Below are 18,474 nucleotides of genomic sequence, written 5' to 3'. Positions count from 1 at the left end.
CATTTTTAAATGGTTGCTCACATTATTTGATGAAAATAATTTTTCACTTTAAAGCTTTCAAGTTTCTTATTTTTCAAAGATATAAGTACAGTGTCCCAGAATCGAGTTGACGGTTTTCAAAATGGGCTAGCAAGAAAACTGTGACAGATATTTAAGTCACTCTTGCTGAATATAAATGTGGGAAATCAGGAATTTCACATACATCATTATGTTGCAAGGGGTTATATAGTTTGGAGATGTAAAATTCTCGAGAATAATCTTTCAGAGAATATTCTCTGCTAGGACTACTATTATAAATAACTTCAGAATATTCTTATAAGTTCTTGATGAGAATATTCTCCTGTTATTTATAATATAGTTACATATAATATCCTTGAGAATATTCCCTGGAAAGACTACTTTCATAAATTACTGGGGAATTTTCTTATAAAAAATAAGAATTATTCTGAAGTTATTAATAATAGTCCTTCCAGATAATATTCTTCTCAATGAGAATATTCTTCAGTTACCTAAACCTTTCCAGAGAGTATTATTAAGAATATATGTAATAACATGTCTTATAATAAATAATCTCGATAAATAAATTGAGAATAATTATTATTATTTTTGTATAATAATTATTTTTGATAAAAATATTCTCTAGTAATTTATAATAGTAGTCTTTTGAGAGAATATTCTCTGTCCTGGTCTCTCTTCCAGTCAAGAAGATGGGTGTATTGAAGTTTGTAGATCACAATATTAAAGTTTGAAAGCAAGAAAATTAAACCAACACATGGCTGAATTACACAACTTTAAAAAAAAAGGGAGTGATACAGAATTTAAGTGTATTTGTGCATTGAAAAAACAACAGTTCCGTATCTTCTTAGAATGAAGGTGATTGTATAATAATTGCTTCCTTTATCAAACAACTTTGGTATTTCTTTTGTTGTGAACTTATTTCTGAAAATTTATCTAAATGTTTTAATTTAATGGTTTCTAAAAAATCTTTATAACCAAACTTTTAATACCTCTCATCATGACCTGGAGAATATTCTCGAACAAAAAAGTTGTCATTGAGGGTGATTATACCAAAAACTGTTTTGTTGTAAATGTTTCAGGCAATGAAAACTGATTTATATTTCACAATATAAACAAAATTAGTAAAAAAATTTAAATTATTTAAAAGAAAAATTAATATTCTTGATTATTCTCCAATTTTTACATCCAGGAGAATATTCTCACCTCACATCTCTAATGTAGTTATTAAAATAAAATAAAAATTGTCGCTTTATATGGACACCTTGTTCTCAAAAACCCAATCAGAAAGTTATTGCACTATATCTCTAGATGCCAACAAAAACATTTGCAGGTTTCTAAGTGCAGTATTTGCCGAGATGTTTGAATTCCAAAATCAGAGGGGGGGGGGGAAACTAATGGACAGCTCTTCTTTCCAAACTTTTATCCGATTTTTGAATTCAAATATCTCAGCAAATATTGCACTTGGAAACGTGGAATTTTTCTTATTGGCATTAGGAGAGACAGGGTCACAACTTTATAATTTAGGCACAGGATGGCCATATGAAAAGTTAATTTTTGTATTTTAATAACTACAACCCCTTGCTACATGAATGACGTATTTCAGATTCCTGACTTCACACATTTATATTCTGCAAGAATGACTTTTATCATCCATCACTGTTTTTTTTGCTATCCTATTTTAAAAACCCTCAGTCGATCGTGGAGCACTATGTATGATTACTACTACTTAATCATACATTGCACCTCTTAAACATTTATCTGGGGTATTTCTGATAGATCGGTACATGCTGTGTTGAAATACCAAATATTTTTTCATGCTCGGAATAGTGTCTACTAAATATTTTATCACGCATGAACTAATGTCTAATGAATGTTTTCTTACTTTTGGACTAGTGCCTACTAAATATATTTTCTCATACTTGGACTAGCGAGTCCTGAATATTTTCCGGAAAACAAAGAAAAAATGTTTTATTCTATAAATTTATTTAAAACCAATTAAAAATCTTCCAGTGAAAGGCTCTTGCAACTTCTGCTAGTGTATGTGTAGCCCAGGGCTTGACAAATCGAGAAAAAATACTTGCCAACCAAATATTTCAAGAACTAAGTATGTTTCTTTAACCTGAGCGAGTAATCACAAATAAAAAATTTTAGTTGCCCATATCAATATTTTAATTGCCTTGGCAACCTGGGGCTTGTCAAGCATGTGGCCCTAATGCATTTATACTGTTAAAGCTGGGGTTACCAACCATTCTACTTTTTGGTGTCATTTCATCATTTCAAGCTTCCTCCTACGTTTCGAAAAATTCACCCTTTAGTTGTCCTTTCTATTTTCCGGAATTTTTTTTTTCCCCCTGGAAATTTTTTTTTCTCCACTTATAGTAACATATTTCTTCATTGATATGAGTGTTTCTGTGTTTTTTTCCCCCTACACGCATCCCCCAATAGCCGTTGAAATTTCCAGAATTTTTTCTGTTTATGCTTTTTATTGGTTCTGTTTCAGAGTTAGGAAAAATTGTTGTTGTAGCCGGTTTTATTGGTTGGAATAGTGGTGCCATCTATTGGGAAAATTGGGGTAAGTGACGTCACTAAGGATGCGTGTGCAGGCGTCCTTCTTTCTCAGTTTTTGAATCTGGTAACCCTAGTTAAAGCTATTGAGTGTTCCATGTTCTACTAGTACTGTTATCTACCTTCCATATTCTGAAATGAAAATGACTAATGCCTGGATTTTTGTGTTATGCGCCATGTTGAAGGTCTGTCTGCTCTCTTTTAGAGAAAATGTTTGGAAAAAAAAATTATTAAAAAACCATTATGTTCAGCAAAACATGAACTAAATTTCGTAAAAGGTATCTTTTTTAGGTGCTAAAAAAACTGCTTTAATTGACTTTTAAAAGCTTCACTTCACCTTGATAATATTGAATTTTTTACTAAAAAATTGCAGTAGGAGCAATTTTGGATGCTTGTACTGTCAATGTCAATTTTGCTTGGACATCAAGAAAACTGTTTTGAATGAAAGTGAAGAAACATGCCATGTGCTTCCAACTTTAAGAAGTGTTTTCTGATTGTATCTGTAAAAGTTATAGAGTATTTTATTCCATGTCTCAGAACTAATTTCTCTCTTCCAGATTACTCATTAGATGAATGCCTAGATTTGAACGAAAGCATTGATTCACCAAGTTCAGAAAGTGAACTGAGTAGTTCAGAGTCAACTTCAGATGAAGATATTGTTTTGAAGCGCATTGGGAAGAAGTACAGACTCTCCCAATTGCGTTCTAAATCAGGTAGCTGAGAGACTTTTGAATAATTTTCTGCGGAATTTGAAAATGCATTCAATTTCCTATTATGAAAATGTTTCATTCCAGAAAATATGAAAGGGTATGGGTAAACCTGAACCTGAAGGACCGCATCTTTCAACCGGCCTCGCATCTCCGCATCTCTGTGTAGAGACATTGAAACATTCTTAGAGATGGAGATGCCAGATAATAAAATAGTGGGATAGAGAGCCTACCACTAAACCATGCATGCACCTCGTCCATATTCCTCTGCAGAACTTCTAATGAATTGGTACATGTTGGAATGTACGTGTTGCGAGAACCTGACGTGAAATTTATTTCTGTGTAATCCTTGTTAAGTGTAGTGTTGCCATCTGCCGTCAATTTTTCTAACTATGAGTGAATTGTAATGATTAAATAATTGTACCGTTGTAGACCTGTTGCTGTGTCTGGGGAGACTTTTTAATGGGGAAATTGGTTCACATTCAGTCCCCAAAGTTGGGAACCACAGAAAACTTAATTTCAGCTGACCACCAGTGTTGCGACAGTGGGGTTTGAACCCAAGTCCTTGTGATGCGAGTCTTTCACAATGATCACTCGACCACCACAGTGATATATTCTAGGAATATCTTCTATAGATGTCTTCTGATTTTGCAGAGATTTTTTTTCGAGATGCAATGCTGCCTATCATTCAAAGTTGAAAAATCACAGAAAGCCAACATCCTCTGACCACCAGGGTTCAGACTTGGATCATCCTGATGGGCTTGCATCATGATGACTACATGACTGCACAAAATCTAAAATATATGCTGCTAGCTCTTTTAAGGTGACATTTTTTTGTTGTTGCAAAGTAGCGATATTTGTATTTTTGGATTATAATACGCAGAATATTTGAGCAGAAGACTCCAGAGTTTTTTACTCTTCCTCCCGCTCTCTCTAATTGTTGGAAATGTCTTCAGATTTTATTTCGTCATTTTTGGTTAATGCTTTGGGGTGAAAAATACACTAGAGAGGAGGGTGAGAGTTGTCAGACAATCACAGACAAGAAAAATCATCCAGCACTTGCTGAATGGGCAGATTTTTATTATTATGAAACTACTTTACCACACCCCAACTCCAGTCATATCGTCATATGGCAATTTCCGACCAGTGGAGTTAGGTGGGAAATGAAGGCTCCATCCATCGATGGTTGCCCCAGGCTAGGTAGGTAAAGAATTTGCTTCTGACGTTCAATGCCTGGATTCGAACCCATAGATCTTGATGGCAACTGTCATAGTGAAAGATGAGCATCTTACCATTGCGCCACTCAGGCGCTATTATTATGAAACTGGTTCCTCCATGAAAAACAGTGCTTGTTTGACAACTGGTTGTGGGTTCTGTGAAATTCATGATCATGTGATAATCATCTAAACAACTGACGTAAGAGTACTAGATTCAGCGCATATCGACGGCCCAGTTCAAAAAGGTAGCAACTCAAAATATGCTATTCAACTCAATTCACTGTTTTGAGATACAGTGAAACTGATCTATAACAATACTGTAGGGACCTAGAAAAAAATATTGTTGTAGACAGGTTATCGTTATAAACAGTTTGAGCATTTATGCTATTTCCTATTGAATGTGAATTCTGCCGGGGCCAAAGAAAATAGTGTTGTAGGCAAGTTTATCGTTATACACAGGTTTCACTGCATCTACATTTTAAAGATTCACTTTGTATGGAACTGAATGGGAATCGACCCAGATTTACTTACAGTAGGGATTACTACAAGCAGAGTTGAAAGTTGTTGCTGTTTTGGAATGCGTGTACAGGCATTTTCCAGCTTTCTCATGGCATACATAACTCAGAGATACAATTTTGGGAGTTGCTGTCTATTTGAACTGTGCCGTCAATATGTAAACCTCCCTTGCCCCTCTTTCATTACAGTTCTTTCACAACATCAGAATCTGTCCTCGGCCACTCTTCTAAATTAGTTTGGTTTGGCTGTAACTAACCACTTGTCACAATCGGGATCAAGAGTGAGCATCACAAGCAAACGCCACAAGAGTCGAGAATTTACGAACTCAAAACCACATTTACTTTAATTAACATGATTTAACATTAGGTCAGGTCAGCTGGACACATGTCAGAAGTTTGATGAGAGCTCCTCAGTACCATGGCAGCGGTTCCTTTAGCTCTTTGTGCTTTACGAAATAAAGTAACTTGGAATTTAGGAATGGAATGTCAACAGGAGGGCTACATCATGAATTTGAGATGTGGGCTGCCCAAGTAGAGTAAGAAACAGCACCAGCGAGACAAGTGACAAAAAATGCCCACTGAAGTGAAGCTACGTGTCAATCTGCTGTCACTATTTATACAGCCAATCAGTTGCTGTTGAAACGATCCAGCAACAGGAACCATCCACACATAGCGTAAATCCATCAGTGTTGACTGTTTAAAAAAAACTGCAAAAAAAAACTATTTAAAATAGTTTTTTTTTCACTATTTTGGAATTATCGAATGGCAAAAGGAATGTTAAAGCCATGTTTGTTTCTAACACAAACAGCCAAATGGGCATCTCTTGAGCGGCATCATGCTCGATCTCGGGCTAACTACGGGTAATGTGTGAAGGTGAAAAATGAATTAATCATTGAAAATATGAATTAATCATTGAAAATATGAATTAATCATTGAAAATATGAATTAATCATTGAAAATATGAATTAATCATTGAAAATATGAATTAATCATTGAAAATATGAATTAATCATTGAAAATATGAATTAATCATTGAAAATATGAATTAATCATTGAAAATATGAATTAATCATTGAAAATATGAATTAGATATTAAATCATAGCACTTTTTATGGATGTGTGTGTGTGGTGGCCCTCTCCACCTGCTGCAGGTTTGTACCGTTACATGGCCTGGCACTGCACGACTGGTCTGGAATCTGTTTTATATTAGCGACTGCAGTTGCTGCAGCTAAGGCAATCTATGGAAGCTTTACTCTGTCACTTTTGGGTGCTAACAGCATCATATAAAGCAGTTGCGATAGGCTTGTATTAAAAATAGAACTTGAAGACATTCCAGATAGCATAGAGATTGAAAATAAAATATACCCAGTTGCCTCTGTTCAGCAAGTCAATGAATTCTGTTGGTCTCAGAAGAGAGACAAATGTTTTGCATTATTATATTCTGCTCAGAGGCATACAAAGACCTACCTGGGGAAGGGGAAGACTTTTTTCCCCACAAAAATAAATAAAATGTCTTTCATCGGTTGGGAGCTCCCACCTGAGTGAATCTCCAGATTTCTGGATTTTTCAGAAGTTGGCACATCTGTGTGAGAACTTTCATCCATTAAAAGAATTTTGAAAAATTCTTCAAAAAGAATTCCCTGAGAGAGAGAAATTCTTTCCTGTTGCATACATGCCAGTCAATGACTACTGACATTGAGTATGTCCCTCTCTGTTGATGTGACTATGCATATTTGTGATCTCTCATAAATCGTGCCGTTTCAGCATGATCTATTCTTCTCGATTACAAACTGAGAGTGTGTTCTCTTTCTTTCAGATTTATCCAGAGCCAACAAAACCAAAAGAAATAATCCTGACGAGATGCTTGAAGTAAAATCACTTTGTAAGTATCTGGGCATTTTGTCTGTCGAGGCCTTTGTATTTGTATAAATTTTGCTATTGCATGATATAGCTGCCAAGTCTCCTGAATTTACCAGGAAAAAGTCAGCTGTCTGTGTGCTTTGACCCAAAATGATGTTCCATGCTTAAAGTAAATCATCACCATTGTGCCAAGTAACAAAAAAAAAGTTTCATTTTGGCAAAACAGCTAAAGGCTCAGTTTGGCCTCCCTGCAGTCAAATTGGCAAGATGAATTTTTGAAAATAACCATGAATCTTGTTTAGTTTTCTTGGGAACAATTCTTATCCACTTTACTGGAAGTTGTAAACCAGCATCTTAGAAGATGGACTTTGCCTGATATGCTTTTGCATAATAGATACCCGGTTTGAACTGAATATGCAAAAAACGTGATGAGATCAAACATATCATAGTAGAAACTCTGTGCTGTGGGTTTGTGATCATACACAAGATGTCCACCAAACATTCATGTAGGCAAAAATTACCACCACCATGCTGAAAGTGAGTTCAAACCTGAATCCTTGCAATGCGGGTCTATCATGATGCTGCCTACACAACAGTAGAGTGGCTATACCACCTTCTGATTCAACACGTGCGAGAGATGTCTCTGAATGACTGTCTTAATGACCACCTCCTAGAAGCACTACTCTGGGTTCAGGAAGCATTAATTGTCATAATACAGAAGAAAGGCATGACCAGTGCCTCTTCAATTTAATGTGACAACATGTAGAAAGAAGCCCTTATATTGTCCTTAGTTTCTGTTTCGCAAACTTGGTTATAACAACATTGAAGATTCCACTAAGTTCTGTCGTTATAACCGAAGTGTATGAAAAATATCAGATGCAAAATAGAATACTCTACATGAAGTTGTTATCTCTTTATATGTGTGATTAGGCTAACCATATTTCAGCAAGAAAAATATGGAAAACTAGCTGTGTTACCCACAGCTTCTCTCACAGGGATTTGGTAATCTGAAAATTACTAAACGACGATTCCCCTGTATACTATTTGAATGCCTCATGACCCACTTGGCGGGGTTGAATTTTCAGAAATCCAACCTTAATAGGTGCCTACATTATAAAATATAATACTGACAAAATTTCACATTTTAGCTTCAGGGGTTTTGGCTTGGCCAGGCCATAATTGCCGCATATGACATTTGAACCGCCTTTTATGACCCCCCCTTAGAGGTTTTTTTTTCCCCAAGCCGAACACAACTCAGGCCTATCGTCATGGGCAATTTACTACCTAGTGAGTTGTGCAGGAAGTGTAAGTATGTGTACCTAACAGTCTGAGTGCGTATCTAGTGTGTTGTGTATAATTTTTTTTAGTGCTGCCATCTATATCTCAGAAGTGAAGTGTAATGACAAGGGTTGAGATTTGAAAAATCCCTCCTTAGTAAGTCTTTAGATCATAAAATAAAACCACTAAATTTCATATTTGTAGCTTCAGCAGTTTCGGCTCTGTGTGATTTCTCTACATAACCTTTGAAATAATAGGCATAGGCATCCTGAAAGCCTTTTCGCAACAGTGAATTTAATAACGGAAAACCAGGACATCTGGCCACCCTACTCATTCGTAGTGATTATAAAGCCATATTTGGGTGAAATGTTAATACCTTCTTCTATATTAGAAGAAGGTATTAGCATGTATGCTAAATTTTCATTTCAATTCCTATAATTTCTTTAGCGTTACAATGTTGATAATCATATGAGTGCAAATTACATTTTCACATACTTTAATTTTTGTTTTTAGTGTTGAAAGTACTGAATCTGCAAAAGAAAAGCTATAAAAAGTTGAAATCTCTAGAGAAGCAGTATGACGAATTAGAAGAGGAATTGAGCTCGCTGAAGAACCTTTCACGCAAGAGATCTGGTCTGTCGAGTATAGGTACTCTGCCAGTTTTGCCACAAAACTTGACTTTGCCATTAGTGAGTGACCAACAACTTATATCTTTTAATGATGAGATCGCAAGTGATTCTAATTTGAGAAATAAACTGGTGAGATTATTATTTTTTTAATTGAATTTAAAATTCTGAAATTTTTTGAGAGGAATTCTCAAAATTTCATGTTCGTGGTGTGTTTTTTGGTAATTTGATATAATTTTGATATTTAAAATGCAAAGAACATGCACCAATTTTTCACACTTTTTCATTTGTGTTTATCGAACTTATTTACCAAAAAAAATTTTTTTTTGGTTCCCGAACCACACATGCACCTTGTAAACATTCCTTTAAGTAATTGTCTACTGAATCTGTGCACGTCAAAGCTTTTGTGTAACCCTAAAGTGTGCATAGGTGCCAATGCTTCCTATTTACCCAGACGCCATCCAGTTTTTAGCCTGATTAAAATCTTCTGGTCAGAAACCAAATTTTTCAGATTTTTCGTAAATTTGTACATTTCCTGAAAAATTCGTAAAGTTCCTGAAAATTCTCAAATTGTTTGTTTTGCAAGAATGAAAAATCCCTGAAGAAAATCTTTTAGTCCTTGCAGTCATAAGCTGACTAAATTTTCCAGAATTTTTGTCAATAAAACATAGATTTTTAAAAAACTGGAAATCGTCAATTGTTGCCAAATATGAGTGAACAAGCCAATTATTGCTAGAATGGCTGGAAATGAAGCATCACTGAAAATCACAGAGGATAAAAATTAAAAAAATGAATGGAATTATTCCACACAAAGAAAAGAAAAAAGTTTCAGCACGAAAAACTCTTGTGATAAATATTCATATTCATAATAGTATAATTTGTAGGTTGCAAAATAATTTTAATCCTTAATTTTAGTGAAAAATAAAAACTCAAGTTGATTTTGTTTAAAATTCAGGAAAAACAGGACATCTAAAAAAAAAGAACAGGCAAGAAAAATACTGGAATGTCCCGGGAAAACAGGTAATACGGTCACCTTAGGGGTCATTCAAGTATTATGTCAGCATCGGGGGGGGGGGGGGGTTTGAAGGTTGCTTACGTCATCAACCACCCCTTTTTGAAGATATGAAATATTCTAAGCTGAAGACGAAATTTTGCTGATGGGGGGTGTGGGGGTCAGTGTTTTGCTGACGAGGGGAGGGGGTTAAAAATGGCTGAAAATCTGCTTACGTAATACTGGAATGGCCCCTTATGCATTCCCTTGAAAAATTCCCATTTTCCCTTTTTGTATTACACTTTTTTTTAGCAGCAAAATATTTCGTCACATAGCAAACTACAGATTGTTTAGGTCTGAGAATTGGCACCTATGCATGTAGTTTGTTTCTGAGCAATGTGTGTTACATTTTTATACTGTCTTCTCAATTCGGAAATTAACAACTCGACCGTTTATTTCACCTGATAGAGATTTTTTTAAGTGGGGAAGGGAATCGCTCCCATTCACATCTTGAAAGTAGCAGCTTTCTGGTACACATCAGCTGTCTTCGAAGACATTTTAAAAGAAGTGGTCTGAGAGAAAAGCATTAAGAAAATGGAACTCGAAGTCTTTTCCTTCAACATAATGCACCCAGGGCCGCAACTAGATTTCTTGATAAGTTGGGGCAAGCACATATTATTGTGCTCCTTCCTAATGTTGATGGATGAATTTTTTTGGTACCTCTTTTGGTCTTGCACCTGGAGGTACCAGATCCTCTTGCTACCCATAGAGTCTAGTTGTAGATTATGACAGCTATGGTGATCTATGTGAGCTCTACATGGCCGCAGTTGTGTGGTGACCACGTGATATAAAGCTGTCATGATGTGGTTGATCATTTTTGTTGTGCCACTGTCATTATTTGCACATCAGGGCTAATTAAACCAGGACCTACGATTTATTGCCGATTCCAAATGGCAGTCTTTTTTTATACTTGCATAGAGGTTGGTGCATTAACCCCTCGATGTGCGACTGCCTGCGATAAAAATCTTTTTCTGTGGTCATGACACCGTTTGTGTTGTATCCCTGTGTTAGGAAAGTTTCTGACAAGGATGAATCATTTATCGAACTTGCAACACCTCTAAACCATCCTTTGGTATTTAGGCAAGTATCTTATCGATCTGGGCTTCCCCCTTTACATCCTCCACTATACGGTTGTAGTGAAAATAAAAAGTGAGGACATTCCACATCACGGGTGTGGATCCATTGTGTAGATTCATTGGATCATCTCATATTTCACTGGACTGACCAATTTTTCCTTGGTAAAAATTCACGGAGCTTGGGAAGGATCTATCCTCCTCCCCCCACACGCAGCAGATTCGTTTGTGTTCTAGATAGCATTAAAATTGAACACAAAACACTGTTATCACTCCTCACTGTATAAACACCTTTTATCGAAAAGTTGATGAACTATGATGGTCTCTGTTCATTGGGGTTCATATGAAAAATTGTTGCTTTTCAAAAATAGATGCAAATAATATATGTCTTGCGGTATTGTAATCCACTCGGGCTACACGGGACCTGCCTGAGGGGCCTTGGGAGAATTTCCGGATTTCTGGATTCGAAAAGTTGGCACGCTTGTTATTGTTAATAGAGGGCAAAACATGCTTACATTATCTTATATTTTTTTATATTTTTCAGATACGCTATCTTTTGCAAACAGCTCTAGGAAGGAAGGAATCTTCATTTCTTCATGCAGTCTTGAAGACATTGTTAACCAAAGATGTCGCTATGTTGTACAGCAGATTAGGAAGGAAAGGGAAGAAAAGTTTTGTTGCTCTGGGCAACATATACAATCTTGTGTTAAGTACGTATGGTTCAAAGGCACTCTGTTCAAATGTGCGAACAAATTTAATTCACTATACATCAGGATGCTATTATGATGCTGAAATCAGTCTCGAATGGAAGCTGCAGAGTTATTCTTCTGTGCAAACGAATTTGAAGTTTCTGATTAACTCTTTGAGTAGCACCCAGTGGCCAAAAAATTAGGAACGCCCTGCTACTCACCACTAATATTGCATGGGACCTCCTCTGTCTTTGATGACTGCAGATAGTCTTCTAGGCATGAACTCCACAAGTTGTGGAAACCATTGAGGAGTAATATTAGCCCATGCTAATGAGAAGTGGCAGCTCTTAATTTTCTCATTTTTAGAAGGTCATGTCTCTGAGCTTTTAACATACTTTTCAACTTTGAACCACAAATGCTCAATTTGGTTGAGATCGGGTAACTGGGGGGGGGGGAGGAACCATTGGAGCAATTGAAACCCTGAATCATGTTCCTCAAACCATTCTGAGATAATGACAGCACCGTGGGAGGGTGCATTGTCCTGCTGTAAATAACCATCAGGAAACATTATTGCCATAAACAGGTGCACGTGGTCAACAACAAGGTGCAGGCATTGATAGATGTTTCCAATGGAAATAAGGGGTCTGTCTTTCTTTCAAACGAGCACAACTCAGGTCTATTGCATCTCTGTTCGATACACTACCCAGCGAGTTGTGCTGAAAGTATAAGTGCATGTATACCTAACAGTCTGAGTGTGTATGCTAGTGTTGTGTCTGATTTTTCAGTGCTGCCATCTATATTTGTGAAGTAAGTGAAGTGTAATGATTGAATCACACTTGTCGATTTGTTGCTCTCTGTGGCCAGACTTTTTGAGGAGGAGATCAGCCCACATTCTCCCCATCAAAGTTGGGAACTACTGAAAACCAACTTCAGCCAAATACCACTGTGGCGACGATAAGATTCAAACCCGGGACATCACTGTGTGAATCCGTCATTATGACCACACGACCACTACAGCGGCTGGAAATAAGGGACCAAGAGTGTGGCAGGCAAATGCTCCCTAGACTGATACTGCCGCCATTCGCTTGATCTGTTGTCATGTGGCATTCTGGATCCATGGCTTCATGCTGCTTTCCCCACACACAGATCCTGCCATCAACGTCATGGAGCAGAAATCTTGACACTTGTCACACCAGATAATTTTCCATTCATCAAGTGTTCAATTTTGGCATTCTCTAGCCCACAAAAGCTGCTTTCTTTGGTTTTGCAACGAAATCAAAGTGACTCTTGTTGGTCGTCGGCTATTAAACAAATTTGTTTCAAGATCCATCTTGTAGAGCACACAGATATGCTTTGCAAGGACCAGAGTCATAATGCACTGCAATTTGTTGCGTTGTAGCTCTTCTGTAGCTGCACACAATGTGTGTCAATTTCCTGGCACCTCTTTCATTCACAAGTGATTTCCACCCACTGTTCTGCTTTCCGCTCTAAGTTTTTTGGCTTAGCTGCCATTCTTTGAAGACTCAAGATGCTGTTGTACTAGAAAAGCCAAGACGATTAGCAGCTTCAGAGATACTTGCCCACATTCATGCCGCATTCAGTCACTCAAATCTATTGTTTTTCTCATGAACAGGCAAATTGCAACGTTAACTGATGCTTCTGACCAGGAGAAAGCTTTTATCAGCAAACCCAGGTTATTAAGTCAGCTCATTTGCTACACGGACGAGTCAAAGTTTGAGTGAGGGGTGTTCCTAATTTTTTAGCCATTGTATGAGTGTATATTATATAAAGGGTGATCAGTCAAGTACCATAGCAGCAAATTAATGATGAAACGTTAATCCTAGAAGCATACTTTCAATTAGAAAAAGTATCCAAATAACATTTAGATCTCAGATGCATATGATATATGCATGATAAAAATATTATACAATCACATAAGATGTATTTATGGTTGTCTTATTCTAAGTATGGATAACTTGTTGATTTACCCCAACAATTTTATCGTATTTCTTTTTAAACATATCAATTGTGCTTGAATTCACAACCTCTGGGGGTGAGCTATTCCATTTATTAACAACCCCATTAGAGAAAAATTCCCTACGACAGCATAACCTAGAATTGTCCCTTACCAATCCATACTGGTGTTCCCTTGTCAAAACAGTCAATTGACTGCGTATTAATTTATAGTCCATCCTATCCACCACGTTGACAATTTTGAACACTTTGATCACATATCCCAGTGATCACATATAGTCACTCACTTTGTCATTCACTCACCCTTATACTCATTCACTCAATTGCTCATTTAGTCACTCATATGGCATTCACTCATTTACAGTTATTCACATGCCCATGGTCACTCACCCATACAGTCACTCACTCACAATTGCTCATTTGGTCACTCATTCATACTGTCACTCTTCACTTACCCATGCAGTCATCATACTCGTTTTCCCATAAGGCCACTCATTCACTCACCCAAAAAGTAACTCATACTCACTTATAGGATCGCTCACCCTGTCGCTCATATGATCAGGGCATGGAAAATTTCTGGAAGCAAAATTTCCAGATCCCTCTCAAATTTCACCTCAAATAATCTATATATATAAAATTCATTTTCTGTGTGTGTGTTCTCTATACAAATCTACAATTTTAGATCGATCGTCACCAAATTTTGCATATATACCAAATAGGACTTGACTTAAATGATAGGCTACTTTAAAATTTTGTCAAAGCAGGGCAAATGCCCCAAATGGGAAAAAATTGTCGGGCAACAATGGTTTTTGGGCCTCAACAATCACTTTCCGAACGTTTACTTTGGTTACCGTGGTTCCCTAGCAATGCGTTTAAGACGTGTATATGCCTTTACAATGGTTTGTCATTTCTTCAAGGCTGTCAATATATGTATAATATTTATGTCTTTATAATGGTTTACTACATTTTCAATACTCCCAGTAATGAGGTTTTCGAATGATGTCATAATCATCATCAGCATGGCTTTGAGGGTCAGGAAAAGGGTGATCCTCATAGAAATCAGTGTTAAAATTGCCGATTTTAATGTAGAAATGCGGAAATTTGGTGGGGTTTTCTGTTACATCAATAATTTTAAAAATTGTATTAAATACTCGATTTTTGAAATATTGAGTTCGCTTAGAGCCCAGGAGATTAAATATGAAGTAATTAGCCGGACCTACTTTTGAGTTAGATAATATTCATGCAATAACATTGATTTCAACTTATTTATATCCTCTCAAGCATGAAAATTAATGTCTCTGTATTGTCTTTTAATATTCAACTGCATAAATTCATATAGTTTAGGTTGTTTCAAAATTAATTATGGGCCCGTAAAAAGTACATCGAAAAATTCCACAGCTTTAATTAAGCATTTTTTGAAGCAGAAACAGGCAGACATGGATAACTTGAAGTTCAGGGGTGGGGGATCGAAATACCTAGCACCCTTTAAAAAAAGATTGTTTTTTAAAATCTAGATTTGTTTCTTTCATGAGTCACGCAGGAAGTCGCCATATTGGTGAACTTGACACGGTTCGCATGTCCCTCAAAGAAAGAGGGAGATATCACGTGATCTAAAAAAGCCTCATTGAAGAAAACCCTGGCAACGCCGGGTATTATAGCTAGTTTTTAATACTTTTTTCTTTGCCTCTAAAGAGTATGAAATTTTTCTCCTATTTTCATTAACAGTTTTCTTTCTTTCTCAGCTACAGCAAGTTTGAAATTTCCCAACAGCGCTCCTGAAAAGCTTGCCGAGGCAATCGGGAAGGTTTTGACTCAATCTTCTGATTGGGATGGCAGAAAAAAGAGTGGAGAAGATTCTAACGATGCATTATGCATAGAACTATGATGTGTATTCAGTAATATTGGCATTTATATTGTTTGTATAGTTTGTATCATCATCAACAACAACAATTACTATCAGTACATCACCATATGTAGGTATGCTATGAATTCTTTCACTTACATCTGTTTGATCCTTTTTCCATCCATCTTTTGGATTTTATCGCTCTGTATCAGGAAGCACACAAGCTGATCTCACGGGCCAAATGCAGCCGCCAGGGGTTTCATTTGTTTTGTAAAAGGCTGATACAGGAGAGGGGCGGATCTATGTGCCCCCCCCCCCCCCAATAGAAAGCAAAATATACTTCATGAAATTTTTTCAAAATATTACAACAAATTCAAGAAAAGTTTGACTAAAAAACTGGTAAAAATGATACATTTTTTGAAAAAAGTTAGGATGGAGAAAAAAAAAAGTGTTATGGGAAATGCGGAACATATGGTCACCCCATGTTTTGAGATTAATTCTTTAGCGATTTGTGAAATCACTCCTCCCAACGACGAGCTGTAAATCTGCCCCTAGGCTGATCATATTTTCTTCATGAAAGATATAAGAAATCAAGATCCACACACATATGAGCCAGGGCATATTATTGCCAAAAAAATTGTCAAATTGAAATAAAGTTGCCAATTATAACCGAAAAATTGTCAGAGGAAACTAAAGTTGCTAAGTACAGGAAAAAAAAATTGTCAACAGGAAGTAAAGTTGTTGTGAAATAAATATATGTATCTCTGACCATAATTACGATAATTCCCATCATATAGTTTGTAATCTCAATTCTCGATTTCAGCAAAAAATATAAATTTGATTAAGAATCATTGAAAATCGGGAAGAAGAACAGGAGATTTTATAGAAAAGTTGGGACGGTCAAAATGATGTAAATTTCCCTCAAAATTGTTGTATATATGGTCATATGGTCACCTTAATATTCCAGTTTCTGGCCCATGAACTGAAACAGTTGTGCACTCCTGCTCTACATTGTTTATGGACATCTTCTTGGACATTCAACATTTTCGAGATACAAACTCAGTCCATCCATTATGTTGTCTACAAGTGATTTCAACCCATTTCGAATATCTTGTTTTTCTATTACTTTCCCATTCCTATCCAAGTGTCCCATTTTCTGCGTCGTCTTATAATGTATATCTTTCAATGCTCCTTTGTGCCGTCTTTAATGTTCTGCTAGTGATTGTCCCTACATGTTTCGACTACATAAGCCAAGAATTTTGTACACAAGTGGAGGTTGGGAAGAAAGGCTTTTTACTTATGTGGCAAATTTTGCCTTTTTTATTTTACCAGGTGTTGCCTGGGTGAAATGATTAATGTAAATTATAATTAGAGTATGTTGTGATGTGGGTTAGACCTCTATAATGATATTCATGAGATGCTGACTGGCTCAAGTAAACTGTAAATGAGCGAGAGTTTAAACTGGTCATCTGGTCCTACTTGAAAATGTTCACTTCTAGACACCACCATTCCTAAAAAAATGCTTGGAAACATACCCTGCTCTGTTTCTGTGAAGTGTCCTGCTTTTATTATGTATGAGGAAGCAATATTTTTTTTGACGTGCATAGTACAGTATCCTGTCATCTCGGGTGGGATTCTGTCTGTTAAATTTGTAATGGAAACCTACTCGCATAGATGGAAAATGAGTTACTTTTCTGAATTTTGTTCTGTGTATTTTTCCATAAAAATACACATTTTTACCATCCTGCATTTTTTTTGCCATAAAATCAACGGCCATACATATTGATGTAGTTTCGATGTAGTGAAATACAGTCGAACTCTGTTATAACGATGGTGAAGACTCCTCAGAATTTTGACGTTATAACTGTGATGTCATTAGGACCCAAGGTTGGCATTTTCTAGACCCTTTTCAAGTATGAAAAATGTAATCATATGCAATCAAATAGTGTGTATGATGTTATTAGGGTGACCATATTTGATCAGGAAAAATATTTTGCTAGTTGTTGGTCAAATCGATAATTATTTCTTATGAATAAATCCTGGCAAGAAATGCACAGTGCTACAAAAAATAATGAAGTACTTTAAAATGTGTTTCACTGGGAATAAAAAGTTGGATACTGCCAAGGTCATTTTAACAGCATCACAAGTTTTCTGGAAAAGTGATTTTCCCTGAGGGCCGGGCCTGCTACCTAATTTACATACTCATTGTCGAAAATTTGACTGAATCTCATTTTCCATGGAGGCCTTTTCTGCACTTAAGACCCCCGTGCTGTACCTAAGTAGGCCCATACATTAAGACAGCACTGAACACAGAAATATGTGAGATTAGTATTGATATTTAGTCATCGTTACCATTATATAATCTATAAAATATGTAAATTATCTCCACTCTCGGTTTTAGTAATGGATATGAATTAAAGTAAGCTTTTTGTTAAGCAGAAGGGACTTTTTTGATTTGAGAAAACAAGTCAAGCAAAGCAAAATACGAAATGTTTCATATTATATGTAATAGTATCTTCCAAATTATGATAAATAATACGGAATAGCTACAAAAATGTTTTGTTATATCTGCAATAATTACATTTTTATTGACATTATAAACGAGGTTCAGTAACATTATTCTCTTGGAAATTATTCAGAACCACCAATTATTTACATTATAACCGAGGTTATTATAACTGAGGCCAACTTTCTTTGAAACTGAGCACAACTCAGGTCTATCACCATCTATGGGCAATTTACTACCCAGTGAGTTGTGCCGGAAGTGTAACTGTGTGTGTACCTAACAGTCTGAGTGCTTATGTAACATATATTCGTTACTTCTCGGATTACAATTTCAACAAACTATTTTATTGCAACAAACATTTTAAGCCTGCACAACCTGTATCAGTAAATTTCCTTTAGAATTTTAGCTTTAATAAATCACAGATTCAAAACGTTCTCACCCGATCGGTCTGACGATTACAACCTTCGGGATGTCACTGTCACAAGAACGCGAACAGTTCACTTCCTGATTGATTCGTGAGATCTCCTAGAGAAAGGAAAGCTCCATAGCTAC

At 36.3% G+C, this 18,474-nt stretch overlaps 1 protein-coding gene across 1 annotated transcript in view; it reads left to right on the top strand.

The window, feature by feature from the left end:
* Window positions 1-18,113, top strand: part of LOC149068295 (uncharacterized) — a 42,398-nt gene extending 24,285 nt beyond the window's left edge. The window contains exons 5-9 of the mRNA XM_089251742.1: window positions 3,141-3,296; window positions 6,839-6,904; window positions 8,674-8,918; window positions 11,455-11,620; window positions 15,316-18,113. Coding sequence (XP_089107868.1) covers window positions 3,141-3,296; window positions 6,839-6,904; window positions 8,674-8,918; window positions 11,455-11,620; window positions 15,316-15,458 — 776 coding nt within the window. The 3' untranslated portion in view covers window positions 15,459-18,113. The remainder of the gene's footprint in view (window positions 1-3,140; window positions 3,297-6,838; window positions 6,905-8,673; window positions 8,919-11,454; window positions 11,621-15,315) is intronic.
* Window positions 18,114-18,474: the final 361 nt, after the last annotated feature.

This window comes from Pholcus phalangioides, unplaced genomic scaffold (assembly GCF_987345545.1).
Source record: "Pholcus phalangioides strain wild (caught in Gottingen) unplaced genomic scaffold, Ppha-v1.0 ptg000027l_1, whole genome shotgun sequence".
Taxonomy (NCBI): Eukaryota; Metazoa; Arthropoda; class Arachnida; order Araneae; family Pholcidae; genus Pholcus; species Pholcus phalangioides.
The sequence above is the reverse complement of the archived record's forward strand: the minus strand, read 5'-3'. Positions and strand labels throughout refer to the sequence as shown.